The sequence below is a fragment of the Diabrotica undecimpunctata genome, unplaced genomic scaffold (assembly GCF_040954645.1).
Source record: "Diabrotica undecimpunctata isolate CICGRU unplaced genomic scaffold, icDiaUnde3 ctg00000626.1, whole genome shotgun sequence".
NCBI classification, from domain to species: Eukaryota; Metazoa; Arthropoda; class Insecta; order Coleoptera; family Chrysomelidae; genus Diabrotica; species Diabrotica undecimpunctata.
The window spans coordinates 177,482-195,222 of NW_027311923.1; the positions used below are offsets into that span (position 1 = coordinate 177,482).

Sequence of the window (17,741 nt, forward strand, 5' to 3'; positions counted from 1 at the left end):
AACTGTTGAATTTATCTAAAACTTCGGTCATTTTATTTGTTGGAATAGCACATATACAGTCATCGATATAGCGGTAGAAGAATGGTACATTAAAATCTAAATGACTCATGACGTTTTACGTTTTGGTAAGTTATATATATATATATATATATATATATATATATATATATATATACATATATATATATATATATATATATATATATATATATATATATATATATATACATATTTTACAATAACTGTTTGTTCTTAATCTTGTACATTTTAGAATCTTGACAAAGGCAAGGGTTTCCTGCCGAAAAGTTGATTTCTATGGAAAATAAAATCTAGTTCCACATGTAATATAATTTATTGAACCTAAACCCAAGAAAAACAAATTTTATATTAAATACATATATATATATATATATATATATATATATATATAAGTGAGTCACGCCTTCATTCTGACCGTTGTGCATATAGTAGTAGTGCAGTTAGTACCAATATTCTTTATCATGAAAATAACTTAAAAGAAAATTTCTTGAAATCTCTTATATTTTGCTTAATGTAATTTTTTCCTCTGTTGTTGCCTTTTTCGTGATTGTAAACCCCAAGTATTTAAATTTATCCTTTCCTTTGATTGTTACGTTGTCATCAATCTGTAGATCTTCTATGTCTTCTTCACTTGTAGATAGGTACTCTGTTTTCGCGAGGTTAATATCTAGGCCAGCCTTGGTATATTCTTCTTGTAGTTTCATAATAAATAATAATTTTAATAATTAAAAAATATATGTAATTGTTGATCATGACAGAAATTACTGTTCATCTATATAAAATTTTAACAAAAGTTTTAAATGATTCTTCCACCCATAATCAACTGAATATGGTTGCGCCTATGTGTATAGCCACAGTGATTTTAACTATCTGTTGAGCCTAGTTCGCACTATGCTAGTAATTTAGTAACTAAAATACACACTACTACTCAAAAATCGTTCGCATTTGTTCGAGTACAGTTCACAAGTGAGTTGTGTTTTGCACGATGAACAGCCTACAACGCAGTAGAGTAAATAAACTGATTAATGCCTTAACTTCGGCCACATCACGCGTAATAATAAATACCGACTTCTACAGTTGATTCTACAAGGCAAGAGTGAGGGTAAGAGAGGCCCTGGATTTAGATATATATCCTGGCTTGCCAATCTTGGGAAGTGGACTGGTCTAACGTCCACTGATCTATTTCGAGCTGCTGTGAATAGAATAAGATGGGTCAATGTGGTCGCCAACATCTCTAGAAGATAAGCATATATAGAAGAAGAACGGCTATTTTAGAAGAGATGGATAAGGAAATTTGTGTGATTAATAAAAAGAAGCTATGGATCCATAGAAAAGATAAACCAGGAACTACATCTTCCGAAGGAATTAGCATTGGAAGATCTCAAATAATACTTCGATAGATTTAGAATGTTTGAAAGTCGTGTAAATTTTCTGTTAATGAAAATACACTCCCAAATACAGCGGAAATATACCCTTTACTTGTGTTCTAAATATTTGAAAACGAATTTTAAAGTTGTTTCTTCGCACCAGCGAAACGGGATTTTTGCGGCAACTAATGAACTAGACTTACCGAATACCAAAGTTTTAAAATGGATTTGACGAATTAATTCCGTGTCCGCAGTCATATAAACCCAAACAAACAACAACTTTTAAAAACAACGACATATTTCTTTACTGAAGACCTGATTTCTACAATTCAGCGTACCGATAATACAATTAACATTTTACAAAGAATATATTATAGTTAATTGATATTTAATTTCTTTCGACTCTGATGAAGCGAATAAACATTCAAGAAAACGTAAGGCCGTACAATTGATACACATTGAGATTTATAATTCAGATTTCCCCACTATCTAAAAACTTACATGCGTAAATTCCGTTACATGTATTATAGAATATACAAAAAAAATATTTACAAAAATAGGAGGCTTCACCTTTTAAAATTAGTTACAAATATACAGGGTCTTCCGTAAAACTGTACCGCATCAAAGATATGTTGTTTTTAACGAAACCCTCTGTATTTTATTTTAAATTTAAAATCCGCTTAACTTCGTCGTTACAAGAATATAATGTTGTTTTGTGTTATACAGGGTATTTAAAAATTTATATAATTTTTTGACAAACCTCGTATATGACTGAAAAAATTTAATATCTGAAGATTGTATTCTAGGTTTCATATCATACTGAATGTTTATAATGATTAACTTTTTTTCATAAAACTAAATATAAAAGTTTCCCATATGATGCAAACTTAATTGCGCACACTGTATATACGAAGGAATTATATGCCGCATCTCTTCGTTAAACCGATAATCCTACTTTGATAAGAGCGAAATCGATTTAGGGTTTTTAAAAGTGAATTTAAATTGTTTCCAAGAACGACTTCTAGAATATAGAATGGCAGATACGCTTACAGTACTATATATAGAGCTAACCCGTACTCGTACCCTCTCTATATTGACAAATTGAAAAAAAAAAAAGTTTCAAATTCAAAGAGAAAAGTTCGGCTTTTTACAATACTGTCGTTTTTTAACGAAATAGACACGATATCAACGAAAAAAAAATTAACTTGCTAAACAATTTAAATATCTTAAATGTGCTGTAATTGGGTGCAACAATAAAAAACCTTCTGTGATTTTAACTGATTATTTTGATAATAAAAACAGTTGATCAATTAAAAGGCGGGAAATCTGTATTAAAATTAAAATCTGTTTACCCTAACACAAGAGTCTATTCACTTCATTTTAAGGAAGATGATTATTATATACTACCGGGTAATTTTATTTAAGGTTAATTTATATACTTTTGATCTTTTTACATAGCATACAATTAAATGTTTCTTCTTTATTATTCAGATTTGCCTCGTAACTGACTCTACATTCAGAAACATATTTCCAAAATCCGTTTTTTCTGCTACTCCTGGAGCATCGACGAGGTAAATTCCATCAGATCTAATGATCACTTCTTCTTCAGCTTTTATCAAGGTATCGTACTCAATCCTTTATTCTTGATTCAATTGTAGAAAATTTGTAAAAACTATTTCGGCAAATGCTTCAATGTTGAACTGCTGTTCTCTTTTGTAAAGTCACAAAAGAAATATATAACATTTATTTACTGTCAAATATGAATGGTGCGTCATGAATTTTCTTTGAAAGATATGCCAAGCTTCTTAAAAAAACTATGTATTGATATTAAACTAAAATACAAATTAATAAAATAACAGACAGACAGTAAAATTCTACTGTTAGTGATCCCATGGTAAATCATGAGGAAAACACCTCATAATACTATCCCGACATGGTAAATATTTGCTCTTACATTTATTTTTACTCTCAATATTAACATCTAACTCTGGTTTTATATTATGCATTTTATTTTAAAATATAAATGATGTATCCTCTATTTGTGCTTCACTTAGTCCTAATCTTACCATGTCGGGATAGTATTATGAGGTTTTTTTCCTCATGATTTACTATAGGATCACTAACAGTAAAATTTTAATGTCATCATTGCACGTGTTTGTCTATTTAAAGACAAATCACATGCTACGGATATTCTTCAGTTAAAGATGATTTCATGTAATCGAATGAACTATCTTACAATGTCCAACTTTAAAACGTATAATATATGCCTGCATTGTCAATATGAATGAGTCAGATAAAATTATATTATTAGAATTTTTTTCCAAACAACAAAAACAAAATTTGCTTAATTTATTAATGATTTGTATTTTGAGAAAGAGTTCCGAAGTGGAAATCGACAGGTCAAATAAACTTAATTTTAAAAGTAAAATTGTGGCTCATTTCCAAGAAAAAAAAAGGAAATTCTATTTTATTCTATAGTCGGACAATTTTCAATTAAAGGTGACTAATCTACAAATTGAACTAAACGGTAGCGGCAACCATGAAAAATGTCAGCAGTAAATTCTTACCGGGGTCATTTTTATTATGTATGCTTCGCCTATGTAAATAACTGAAAAAGTAATCTAAGTAAAAGCTCACTAGTGTATAGTGAGACAAGTTCATTGAATAGTTTAAAACATCGGTAAACATATCAATATTTTGCTGGTATATATATATATATATATATATATATATATATATATATATATATATATATATATATATATAATATTTACGTTCTTAGAAAGAATGGAAATGAGAGAAATATGATATTTTCGTTTATTCCTTCCACATTTTATATGTGCATAGGCGTAGTGTGTTCTATTTCTTGGGAATATATTTATTAAATAGATTTTATTATTAACTTTAAAATAGTTTTGAGGTAAGTAAAGTAAATTTGAGGCAAGTTTATTCTTTATATAGTATTAACCCATTAACGGCCGCTCAATATACAAAGAGAAATTTGATAATTAATTTATTAGATTGGATTAAAAACACATAAATTAAGACTAATTTACAACCAAAAAGATTTTTTTCTCATTTTCAAGGAAAACAGTATAATTTTAAATAAAGGAACATATTCTATCTATAAATGTAAATTAAATTTTAAGATGAAAATTTTCGAAATATTCGGAGTGTAGATGCATTGTACACCTTTTACATAAATAAATAGTACCTATTACTTTTGCACATCTTACATTCTTGCACTATCGTCTATTTTTGTAATGTGGCCAATATTGTCGAATTTGGTTTCTTCTGGTAAAGCAAATTTAGATTGACGTCCATGTATTAAGTTTGACACTGATGTAGCGGTTTCTTCACTATTATAAATTATAAATATAAATCTATGTCGGCTCATACTTTCTCTTATAATGTGCACTTCGTTATTCTCATCATTTCACCAATGCATATCAACTTGAAGCAGAGTGTGAACCAGATAATATACTCGTACGTATGCTAATCATTTTTTTTTAAATTTATGTTATTCATTCCAAAATCGTGACGGTTATTCTGCGATGCATAAATATTTGTAAAAAATATAGAATGCTCTCAATTACTTTTTTATCAAAAAAGAGTGAAAAAACTTCAATATATCACTTGCTTCCGTTGTTGGCTTTTATATTGTCTAAATATCAATCAGACTGAAGTTGAATTACTACTGAGCACGAAAAAGTATCTGTTGTTACAACTTGAGACAAATTTGGATTTACTATTTTTGCCTGATTTTTCCTTTGGACGTTTTATCTGTGGTTCAGAGGAATATCATATTCAGAATCGTCAGAATTCCCAATCACTTGTATTTCATATGTATCTGCAATATCCTATTTTATTGATTCTTCACAAATAATATTGTCATCAATGTCTTCTACATCAGAAACTTTCTAATCTAATCTCGGCGGCAAATGAACCACATTAAGTGAGTCAGCATTTTCACAATCGGAGTCTTCTTCTAACAAAGCTATTAACTTTTTAGTAGTTAGTGTCATCTTCATTTCATATTTCGAGAATTTACTGAAATAAACAAATGCACCACTATATAGACGCATTCACATGATAATAGTTTAGCTTACTTCATTTTAACTTATATGAACTTCATACTATATTTTTATATTTATATAAACAAATAAACACAAGGAAACTTTTAAATAAAGTAAAAAAAAACAAATATAACGTTTACAGCACACAGCAATTTTATAAATAGAGAATGGTGTATAATGAGCAGATCGTATGTTCAAATTTCAGATTGTTTAACCTAATGAAAAAATAAGTATTTTCCAAAGTTTTCTGTTTTTTCTGAAGTACTCTCTAATAAGAATAAAATTTTACTTTAATTTGTTAGACAACTATAAGATACCTGTCAAAAGACACATGATAACTTAATAATTATATCGGTCTTAGATTTAATTTTTACGTAATTACTTATGTGTATAAATAAATAATTAAATTTTCTTTGGTACGCCTCTGCAAAATTAATAAGTGGAATCTGATTTCGTTGAAAGGTTATTGAGCTTCGTTAAGTGCGATGTTGCCAAATAATCACCTTCAATTAAAAATTGTTTTAGTATATTTGATTATACTTTGTTACGCTTTATTCCATTTTATTCTAATTTATTTTATTTTATTATATTTTACTTTATTCTATTTTACTCTCTAATTTATTTTATTATATTTTGTTTTATTTTACTTGATTCCACTTTATTCCATTTTATTTTATTTTAATTAACACTTTCTGACCTATCGCTGGAGTTAAAATCTACCTAACAATATAATATATGTTGTCAAGTCTCCCTTTACGAAAGGTAATTTTTGAACGTTATCGATGGTGGTGTCAGCTTTTTGCGTTGCGTTTTCTCTTGTAAATTGTGAAGTCGTTATATATCCACTAGGTGGACAGCTAAATTAACTAAAGTAGGATGACGTTTGTGTATGGAAAATTAAGAGATTCTACAAACCACATTAGTGACATATATTTCCATTTGATATGTTGAAACTTCATCGTTATTATTTGGAGCCGCAATACCAAATACAGCTATGTCGTTATTTTAATCTTTTAATATTGACATTTATTTTGTTAATCATAGCTTTCTTTGTTATTCATATTATGGAGCCATCTATTAGTTATATTGCGATTTAAAATGACGGAAAACAGAAAAACTGTTTTTACGTCTTTCCGTACATTTTTTTTTGAAAATTATCTTTAATACGAACCTTCTGATACTAACAAACACAACAAAAGAAGAATTATCTTATTTGATGCAGTCGTTCTGAAGTTATGCGCGTACAAACATTGCTGTGATTCATTTTTATTTATACAGTGTGTCCGTAAAGTATGGAATAAATTCGATATTTCCTAAATGAAAAGCCTTTTTAAAAAAATCTAAAACACGTCGATTTTTAAGTTTAATGTTCTACATTTTAGAATAAAACTTCATTATACAAGGTACACATTGAAGTGATGACGTCATCGGCTCTTTTTTTTTTAAATGTAACACCCTATATCTTATTTTTTTAGATCGATAAAAATAAGCTGATTCCAAAAAAGTATAATACTGAGGGTCTAACGGATATAATTTGCAAGATATGCGCTTAGAAAATTAATTTTTATTGCTGTCTAATATTAATAAATTATAAATAAATTATAATAAATAACTCGAAAGTAATCCAGTAATTAATACATGAGTTTATCTTAAATGTTCGAATTGTAGCCCTTGTTGTATTTGACAGTAACCCAAAAGTTGTACAAATTCTTGTAGAACCTTGTTTATGGTTTCTTGAGAAATATTGTTTATTTCTTCACGAATTCTTGTTTATAAGTCTTCAATATTTGCAGGTTTTGTTTTATAAACAACATTCTTCAAATGACCCCACATAAAATAATTCAAAGGATTGAGGTCTGGCCACCTCGCTGGCCATTCAATATGTCCACGTCTTCCAATTCACCTGTTCGGAAAAATTTCGTTTAGGTACCTTCTAACATCTGCAGCATAATGTTGCAACCATAAACTTTCATCAAAACCTCCAGGATTAATTCTACTGGGGAATAAATTAACTAAAGTAGGTACGAGATACCCTCTTAAAAACTGAAGGTATGCTGGTCCGTTTAAATTACCTACGAAAAAGTAGGGTCCGATGATTCTATTTCTTACAATGCCAGTCCATACGTTTACCTTTTGCGGGTATTGTGTATGATGTTCCCGCATCCAGTTGGGGTTTTCTTTTGACCAGTATGTACAATTCTGACGGTTGACCTCGCCATTTAATGTGAATGTAGCCTCATCAGAAAAAATAATATTTTGAACCAAGACAGGGTTTCAGTGGCAGTTATCCATCATTGTTTCGAAAAATTGTATTCTTTTATCTGGATCATCCTCGTTTAATTCCTGTACAAGTGTGCATCTAAAGGGGTGCCATTTTTTAAGTTTTATTACTTTGTGTACCGTTATTTTGCAAACATCGAGATCACGACTAACTTTACGAACAGAAGTGTGCGCATCTTCTTCAAAAGCAAGTAGAACATCTAATGTATCATAATTTACAGAGGGACGACCTGATTTGCGTGCATTTTCAACCGTACCAGTTTCTCTAAATTTCTTTTCAATCTTGCTTACTGTTGACTGCGTTATGGGTCTTTCTGAATATTTATCATTAAATAAATTAGACACTTCAATCTGAGTTCGCGATTTGTCTCCATACTCAATCATCATGAGTATTTCAATTCTTTGCTTGACACTCAAATGCATTTCTACTTCAAATTAATTCTAAGCAATAATACAGAACATTCAAGAATTAATACAATTATTGTACTACTTAATTGTTATTGAACGTTATTAAAAATAATTACATTTCACTAAAAACTAGTAGTAGGCTACTTTTTGGAATTGATAATAAATAATTTATTTTCTAAGCGCATATCTTTTAAATTATATCCAGTAGACCCCGAGTATTATACTTTCTGGAATCAGATAATTTTTATCTATCTAAAAATTTCATAAAATATAGGGTGTTACATTAAAAAAAAAGAGCCGATGACGTCATCATCTTAATGTGTATCATCTTTTATAATGAAATTTTGTTGTAGAATGTAGAACATTAAACTTAAAAATAGACGTGTTTTAGATTTTTTTAAAAATTTAAAAATGCTTTTCATTTAGGAAATATCGAATTTATTCCATACTTTACGAACACACTGTATAGATTAATAAAATATAAATAAATATCATTTGATAGTAAATTTAACTATTATATAAAATAGGATGTTTAAAAATAATATTTGAGTATAGTTTGAAAGGAATATATTAAAGATAAAAATATATTATGATGACTAGAAACGAATTGACGAATAGGAGTTAATCGATGCGAAAACCGTTATTTCATGACGCTACTCATGACGTCGCCTTGTGGCGCTTCTTCCGTGACGCTCGCCTTAACATTTTACTATAGAGAAAAAGTAATACCATGCTAGTAGGTATAGAAGCTTTGCTTTAAAACGAAAACCAACAAACTTTACTATCCTACACTGCTTTAAACTGCAGCAGAGTAGAACTCGACGGGAGACATGACACTTTGGTAATGTGGAGTGGATACGAGTACGAATTAGCCATATTTTAAACCATATTACAAAAAACAAATGTTTTAAAAGTATAAGTAAGTCCACATTAAAAAATGTGGACATTCAGTGTAAAAAACAAAAAAAAAATAAACACTTACCTTTTCGACATTGGTCATTGTTTATAAAATCAAATGATGTGTGTGAAATATCGGAATTAATTGATTCTGCCCTAGAATTAGAATTTTCTAAAGAAAAGTTGTCGACATTAAGTTGTACAATATCATTTATTACAGGTGATTTTTCAATATCTGTCTCATCGGAATCGCTAGAACTCTTATTGGTCGTCTGATGATTATTGTCATCTTCAGCGGTAGCAGAATCTCTTGTATTTGAAATTTCCTCAGGAACTACTTGAACATTGAGATCAGTATCCGAATCAAAATTGTCATCTATTTGTGGGTCACTTGTACTTGAAGAATCATTCTCAATATAATTTTCACTTTCTTTGGCTGTAAATTTGTCACACGGGCTTTTTTTGGAATTATTATCTTCTCCTCTTTCGGAATCTCTTTCGTTTTCTTCGTCTGAGGAAACACGCTGAGTTTCTACGGAATAAACATTGTAATAATCATCGTCATCGTTATTATCAATATTCTTTTCTTCAGACGTCAAACTAGTACGTGGTAACTGTTCTGATTGTACTGGGTCATTTACTACCGATCCATTTTCGTTACCTGTAGTACATCCTTGAGATGTGTTATCTTCTTTTATATCCTCTGATACAATTTCAACACTTGAATTAAAGTATTCTTCAAAGGAAGTAACGTCCATTAGCTCATCGGTAGTACGTCTTTTGGTAAAATTTGTAGGCGATTTCATTATTTTCTCAAAATCTTCAGTAGTTACTTTGTCTACACTATCTATATTCAAATAACGTTCTTCAGTTTTATTATTGATATCATCGGAAGAGCTGATTTTTATTTTACGTTCTGGTGATTTACAACTCGAGGTTGATGGTAGGTTTTTGTGCAATTGATCATTACTAATATTAGATATTGAATTTTCATTTTTCTGTAATAAATTATTTTGATTTTTTACATCTTCTTTGTCCCTTTTAGGTGTACTAATCTCCTGAATACTTTCTGTATTTTTATCTTCCATCTCTACATCGACAGGTACAGTCTTTGTCTGAACTAAACTTTTAGCAATAGGTAAAGGTGTACTGGTTTTCCGCACTATCTTTTGAGTAGGAACGGAGTAGAAATCATCGGATTCTTCGTTTTCATCCTTTATCAATACAACCATGTTTTCATCGCTAATCCTTCCGTTTGATTGTTCCAACGTTGATTTAGAAGAATCTAAAAATATTCAGAAATATAATACGATACCTACAATGATTAACACAATTATTAGTAGAAAATAATGATACATATACACATTGGTGCAACTCGAAATGTTTACTCTGATGTAAGTTCGTTTTTGTCTTGTAACTATATCTTCGGAATGGTATCCATATAATGGTGAGTATTGTTACAATTCCGTAAGATCTATTCCACACAGAAAAAGTCCTTTGACGAAAATGAAGAAATATTAAAAACCAAGAATGTTCGAGATGTCATCGAAAAATTTCGAAATGTCTCGTAATATCTGGAACGTCATAAAATGTATATAAACACAGGAAGCTGACAAGTTAAGTAACACTAGTAATTGAGTTCTAATGGAAGCAAATAAAAAAGAAGAAATAATTCAGTTTTTGCAGAGTTGTTATTGAGTTAAAAGTTGATAGCAAGTATTTTAACATTGTTTGCTGTTTTAAACAAAAGTGTTTTTAAAGAAGTATAACATTGGTAACAGCGGCGGGAATAAGAGATATTAAGTAATTGTAAATGGTTAATACAAGATGTATTGAATTTGATAAACAATGGGAAAGGAATAGGGGAAGTGTAGGCAAGAAGAGAAAAAAGAGGAGAGAGGCGTTGGCAAGAAGAGGAAGAGAAAAAGTGTAACGATTTAAAAAAAACTTATTGTTTTAATTCACGTATTTCAAATTGCATTTAATTCAGAAAGAAGTAACTTATGCGACCCTGCATAAGGCGTCGTCTGCTTATAAATTTGAACATTAGTTTTTTATTATAAACATTTAAATTGCGAAAGAGAAAGCCTATCCTAGGTATTTATTTGTATAAGTTTTAATAACAGCAGCCGCGTCCTCTTTAAACTGTTTTCTCTGTAAGTCTTGCGCCTATTACAATAAACAAAATCGAATCATTTCTTTGCAATGAAAACTCTCGCTAAGAGAATGAAAAATGATTACGAAGCATTGACACATGCCTCTTTCAGATACCTCTAAATTAGACCAATCGCTGGGTAATAGAATTCGTCATGAAAGCGGGGATTTTTGTTTGATCAGCAAAAATCATACATTTATGAGAAATATTCTGTATTTTCTATTCTGTAATTTCTATATTAATCTAAAAATCATGCATTATCAGTCCAGCTTCTTTCGTCAGTACTATTTGTCATAAATATATATAAAATGTTTGCTGGACTGGCCTATCATTTGTTTTTGTGAATTGGTCGTTTATTTATCAGTCTGGCCAAATCCATACCTAGGGAGATTAAATATTAATTAACAAATTATTTTGTGTGTATATGGCTACCACATGTACACAATACATATTGTTTTAGTGGTTTAAATTAATGGTTTATTAAAAGTGTCGTTGATAAATTAGAGCAAAGTAGGTTTAAATATTGGCCACGTAATGTGTTCATGAGATAGTGCTAAGAGATTATTTTTGAAAAGGGCGTGTTAGCAAATATCCTGGTTTAATCCAACCTCGTACTAAAGAATTTTATTGCGCATTTCTCTACAAGCGCTACCTACAAAGTGTAGTGTTCCAAGGTCAGCCTATCCTAAAGGGATACATTTATTTATAGTTTCATGGTTTTCATGATGGGTTTCATGCTGGAGTATAAGGGAATTTGGGAGTTTAGAAGATATAGTGAATTATTTAGAAACCCCTAGAGAAATTAACATAAGGGGTTTTTGAACTTAAGCGGATCAATATACGCACAGCTAGTGAAGAGGCTATAGGGGCACTCAGTGGCCCTAAGATAGTCCTTAGGCCAGTGTTGGAATGCCAAGAGCATGATAGACTAGCGGAACAGAACAGCTCACACTGGAAAGGATACCAGGTACTGAGGAAATACGGCTTTCGTATTGTCAAAAAGAACTGTCCGTGGAAACGAAATGTATATTGGACGGACATGCGCTAATATAAGTGAGGTACTGCGGAAAACAAGCAGGAATCCGATCCTCTTGCTGGTGTGTTGGATTCCCGATCACGTTTGGAAATCCACACCGGCTTTTTTAATGGCTTTCTGAGGAGTGGGAGAAAGCCATATTGACAGCAAAAGGAAGAATGCTCCTATTAACAGTTCCTGTAAATACTTTTTACTTTGCTTCGTTTTGGACAAGTTTGCACATACAATGTTTAATGAGAGATAAGTGGTCTTTCTAGATATTGTATTTAGTTTTCAGTATGTTTAGAGTTTCGTCTATAGGAATCTTTGTAAAGAGTGAAACGATATCGAAACTTACTAGAATGACGGACGGTGAGATAGGGTATTGTTCAAACAATAAAAAATAAATTTACATAAAATTTAAACAATACCCTATTTCATCGTGAGACATTTTACTATCTGTGAATATCTCCTGTATGTCCCATTCTTCTTGATGTGAAAGCTTGCTGTAAATTGAAAACTTGAAAGAAAAATTGGGAAAAGGCTACCAATTTGCTTGGAAAAGTTAAAAGCTTCAAAGTGATAAATGCATGCATGCTACTGAGACGACTGCATGCTACTGGACCAACTGGTTGAGTTGGTTGTTATCGCTCGTTGGATCTAGTCCTTTTTCGAACTGCGAATTTGTACGTTCTCTTAAAAATGTAATCTTTTATCATCGACCTAGTGTCCTAATAAGTACAACATTTATTACTTTAGTTATGTAATTTAAGCCGAATTTAACTGTCTCGTTAGGGGCTAGTTAAAATTATCTATACTATAAATTCTCAATTTAGAAGAGTGATTTCATAGTTTAAACGCCGAATATCCTCAATTTTTTTCTCAATTGCAATTTGCGTTTTCTCATAAGAAATTACAGAATATATAAAGCAGTATATTTATTTGTGCTTCTCTATAGAAGACTTGACCAGAAGTTGTCGTACAGTGTAGCCAATTCTTGTTCACAAGTAGTAATTATGGTCATACAAAACCTGTATTCTTCCACGCAGCGATTATTACCGTCATAAAAATACCATAAAACATGATTTTTTCGATAGTAAAAATTAAGCACAAAATTGTAATGAAATAAATTTTATTTATATGTTCCGTTTCGTTACATATTTAAATTAATAAAATAAAAATCGATATTTTAAAACATTATTTTTTAATCGTTTGGCAACTTTGGAATTAGCGAGGAAACTCCGATTTACAATTCCGACTCAGACATAGCCGTAAAACTGGTTTTTATTATTTTATGGCCTAAGAAGTGCCGTTCAAGAAATCAACGATGGTTCATTTACATTGGCGTTTCTGAGGGTAGTGCATGTGTTGCATTTTGTGAGTATATTTTATGTGATAAGTTTGTAAACTTATTGTTGTCAATACTGTTTTATCAATACTGTATTGTAGTATTGATAAAACGTGTTATTGATAATAAGAGTGTTATAGTTTGTCATTTTATAGTAAATTTTTAGTTATATTCTGTGATCATGTGGTTTGAGTTTTATTGGAGTTTTGGTTTATAGCGAATTTTTAGTTATATTCTGTAATTATTTTATTTGAGTTTTATTGGAGTTTTGGTTTATAGTGAATTTTTAGTTATATTCTGTGATTATTGAAATACAATGGATGAAAAACTGAGTTGTTCCAAGAGAAGACAGCAAAATTCTGATGTTGATTCCAAAAATGAAAAGCCGCAAAAGAGACGGAATATGTTAACGTCCGAAGAGAAGGTAATGATACGAAACGTTTATGAAGAAATTGTTGGCAGAAAAATTGCATTAAATGTTAGCCAAGCGGTCGACATTTGTAGCAGTTTAACAAAAGTATCCGTTAGCTGTATTTATCGTGTACTTAAAAATACATCGGAAAATAAAAAGCAAGAAAAAGGTAAAACTAGCGGTAGGAAAAGCATTGTTTTGGATGACGAGACAAGGAATATTATACGTCGAAAAATTCATTAATTTTATTTTCGGAGTGAAATTCCAACACTGAAAAAAATTTCTCAAGAGCTCGAAAACGATGACTCCTTACCCAAGATATCTCGTAGAGTCTTAATCAGGACCATGCGCGAAATGAACTTTCGATATGTAAAACGCAACAGAAAAAATATGCTATTAGAAAAAAATGAAATTATTCTGTGGAGAAGAAAATATTTAGAGGAAATACGCCAAATTCGCAGCACTGGACGCAAAATATATTATTTGGATGAAACCTGGATTAACGAAGGTCATACAGTTGGAAAAGTTTGACAATATTTAAATGTCAAAAGTAAACGCGAAGCATTTATAGAAGGCTGGTCTACAGGATTAAAAGATCCATCAGGAAAGGGACGGCGTTTAATCATCACCCATATAGAAAGTGATACAGGGTTCCTTGAAGATGGTTTGCTTCAATTTGAGTCGAAAAAAAAAAACAGGTGATTATCATGAAGAAATGACTTCCGAAGTATTTGAGCGCTGGTTTAAGAGAATCTTACCAAAATTGGAAGCTGGGTCTGTGGTTGTTATGGACAATGCGCCATATCATAGCCACAGACTAGAACAATTACCGACGACGCATGGCGGAAAGGGAGAATTCAAGAATGGCTTCCAGAAAAGGGGATTGTATACGAAGAATCAATGCTCAAAATTCAGCTACTTGACATTGCACGGTTAAGGAAAAGTGAATATCTTAAATATACTGTGGATGAAACTGCAAAAGATTATGGTGTCAAAGTTCTGCGTCTACCACCTTATCATTGCGAACTTAATCCCATTAAACTTATCTGGGCGCAAGTGAAAGGAAAAGTAGCACGCAATAACAAAACGTTCAGATTAAACGAAGTTAAGGAACTTTTGATTTAAGCAATCCTCCATGTAACTCCAGAGAAATGGGCTAAATGTATAGGCGACATAATTACAGAAGAACATCGTATGTGGGAACTTGACACTCATGTCGAAGTATTACTAGAGCCAATTATAATTACACCAGGTGAAGATAATGACAGCGATAGCAGCACTGCATCTTCAGATTTAGACAGCGAATAATATTTTCTAATAGTTTAGTAAGAACATCAGCATAAAAAAACCAAAAACAAAAAAAAACGAGAAAACATAGTAAGTGTGTATAGTGTTTGTGTTTAAATAGAATAGTACAATGTTTTGTCATACAATTTTTGTTTTTATCATACAGTTTTTGTACAATATTTATTCAAATCTTTAATTTACTAACGTTTCGATCTCTATATAAAGAGATCGTTTTCAAATATACAAATGAAAGATATATTTATTTTTCTATAGCTTTTTGCTTGTAGCATTCCGTATTTTTAGGGAGAATGTTGGAAATAAGCCACAATAATCTATTTACATGTTTATTTTACTGACGTTTCGATCTCTATTCCAGAGACCGTTTTTAAAGTTAAGAAAAAAAAAAGAAAATAAATAATATAAGATTATATAAATATATAACAATAAACAAATAAAATAAATATAACTATAATTATTTATATCTTTGAAAACGGTCTTTGGATATAGAGATTGAAACTTCAGTAAAAACCTGCAGATAAATATATTGTGGCCTATTTCGAACAATAATATTTAAACAATATAATATAATTAACGTTGAAATGGAAGTGAGTGTACGCCACTGGATTTTCATACGTCTTTCTCCACTTCTCCGTCTTAAAGCGATGCTCAAATAGTGAAATTATAGTTTACTATATAGACGTTTTTCACTGATGTTGGTCCGATAGGATTGAAAACGTTCTGAAAATCTATATATCCATTTTGGATAATTTTTATAATTTTTAATAAATTTTATACCATTTTACTTAAGAAGTATTTACTTCATAGTAAGTTTTCTAAGATATGATAAACCTCAAACCACTGGCGATTTCCCATTTAAATTCTGATAAACTATCTAATCTACATAGTGGTCACAGCATTTTACACCTACAAGTAATTATTACCATTATCAATAAATAAAATATACAATCTTTACAGCTCTTCTAGGAAATGTGATTCGCGTTTTGTTTGAACAAAATGAATAGTGCATTTGGTTATCTTGATTAGTTAACCTTGAGCTCAAGTGCGTATCAGAATTCGCAAAATTAACTGCAGAATTAAAAATATTTAAAATGGGGACTGAAAACAGGAATTTAAAGAGAAATAACATAAACTAAACATTGTAAATTTTAAATTAGTTATTTATATCATTGTTCTATTGCAGCATAGCTGTGAAGATAGCTTTGTAAGCCGAAAGCACTCAGCTAGGAAATAAATGTTAACACACTTCAAAAATACTTTTCTTTTTCAATTTTTGATTTGTCATAAGTCTGTACAAAAACATATCAATCTTTTCGGTTTTTAGAAATATAATTATTGGCTTTGAAAAATTAATTGCTATTACTTTCTATATTTAATAGCATCATACCAAGGGTACATCTATGTATAGGGGATGTTTCACATAAATTAAAAATTAGACTTTACGTGTATAAAATATCGACGGTTTGATATTACTTACGATAAAAACGAAAGTATCCAACAATTTTGTTATTTTTAAAAGAACACTGTAATATATATATATATATATATATATATATATATATATATATATATATATATATATATATATTGTTATGATATGCAAAATCGAGAAAAATATTGGGTTGATTAAAATATTTCAAAGTTCAAAAACATTAAAATAATTCAAACATTTCGAAGAAGGAAAGTTATTAAATTCTTGGATTACCTGTACTAAACAAAATGTAAGCTATACATAAATTATTTCTTTGTTATACTTGAGTGACCCGCATAATTTTAAGTGAAATCCAAAGACAATTGAACCGGGTTTTCCAAATACATTAATTTTAGTGATTAGAGACAATAGAAGAGATTTTAGAAAGAGGTTTTTGTTAGTTTTTAAGAATTATAGAAAAATATTATTTGTAAATAAGTTTTAGGAAATTTTATAATTATAGGTAACAATTTGTTTGTTATCGAAATGAAAAAATGGGGGAATTGTGACGAGTTTTGATTGGCGGAGATTGAAAAAGGTGGGATAGGTATGTAGGAATGAAAGTTTAGCTAGATTTAGGAGAGAGAAAAGATAATCAGTTGGTTTTCCAAGTCTGTAAGACGAACAGTGATTGTTCTCTGGCGGTTCCCGAAATGTAGCAAGCAGTAGTGTTGAATGTTAGTGAGTTTTTGTGGAGTTAGTGTATCTGACAGTGCTGAAGCAGCAAAATATTGTAAGTCATATTTCTCTACTTATATTCCAAGAGTCACTGTTCAGGCCAACGAGAGATTCAGTTTATCGTAAAGAGAAGATATTCCAAGAGTCATTTTTCACTCGGGCCAACAAGAGATTCAGTTTATCGAGAGGAGAAAGGCTATCATAATTTGAATGATTTGTGCTTTTGGAGGAGATCATTAAGGACGATATACTTGCAACAATCTGTTGTAAGATTGCTGATTACATAGGGA

The 17,741-nt window shown here is 30.3% G+C and overlaps 1 protein-coding gene across 1 annotated transcript in view; it reads right to left on the reverse strand.

Moving 5' to 3' along the window:
• Positions 1 to 17,741, reverse strand: part of LOC140431295 (uncharacterized) — a 223,185-nt gene that overhangs the window by 177,047 nt on the left and 28,397 nt on the right. Inside the window, exon 3 of the mRNA XM_072519228.1 lies at positions 9,153 to 10,352. Within this exon, the coding sequence (XP_072375329.1) occupies positions 9,153 to 10,352 (1,200 nt within the window). The remainder of the gene's footprint in view (positions 1 to 9,152; positions 10,353 to 17,741) is intronic.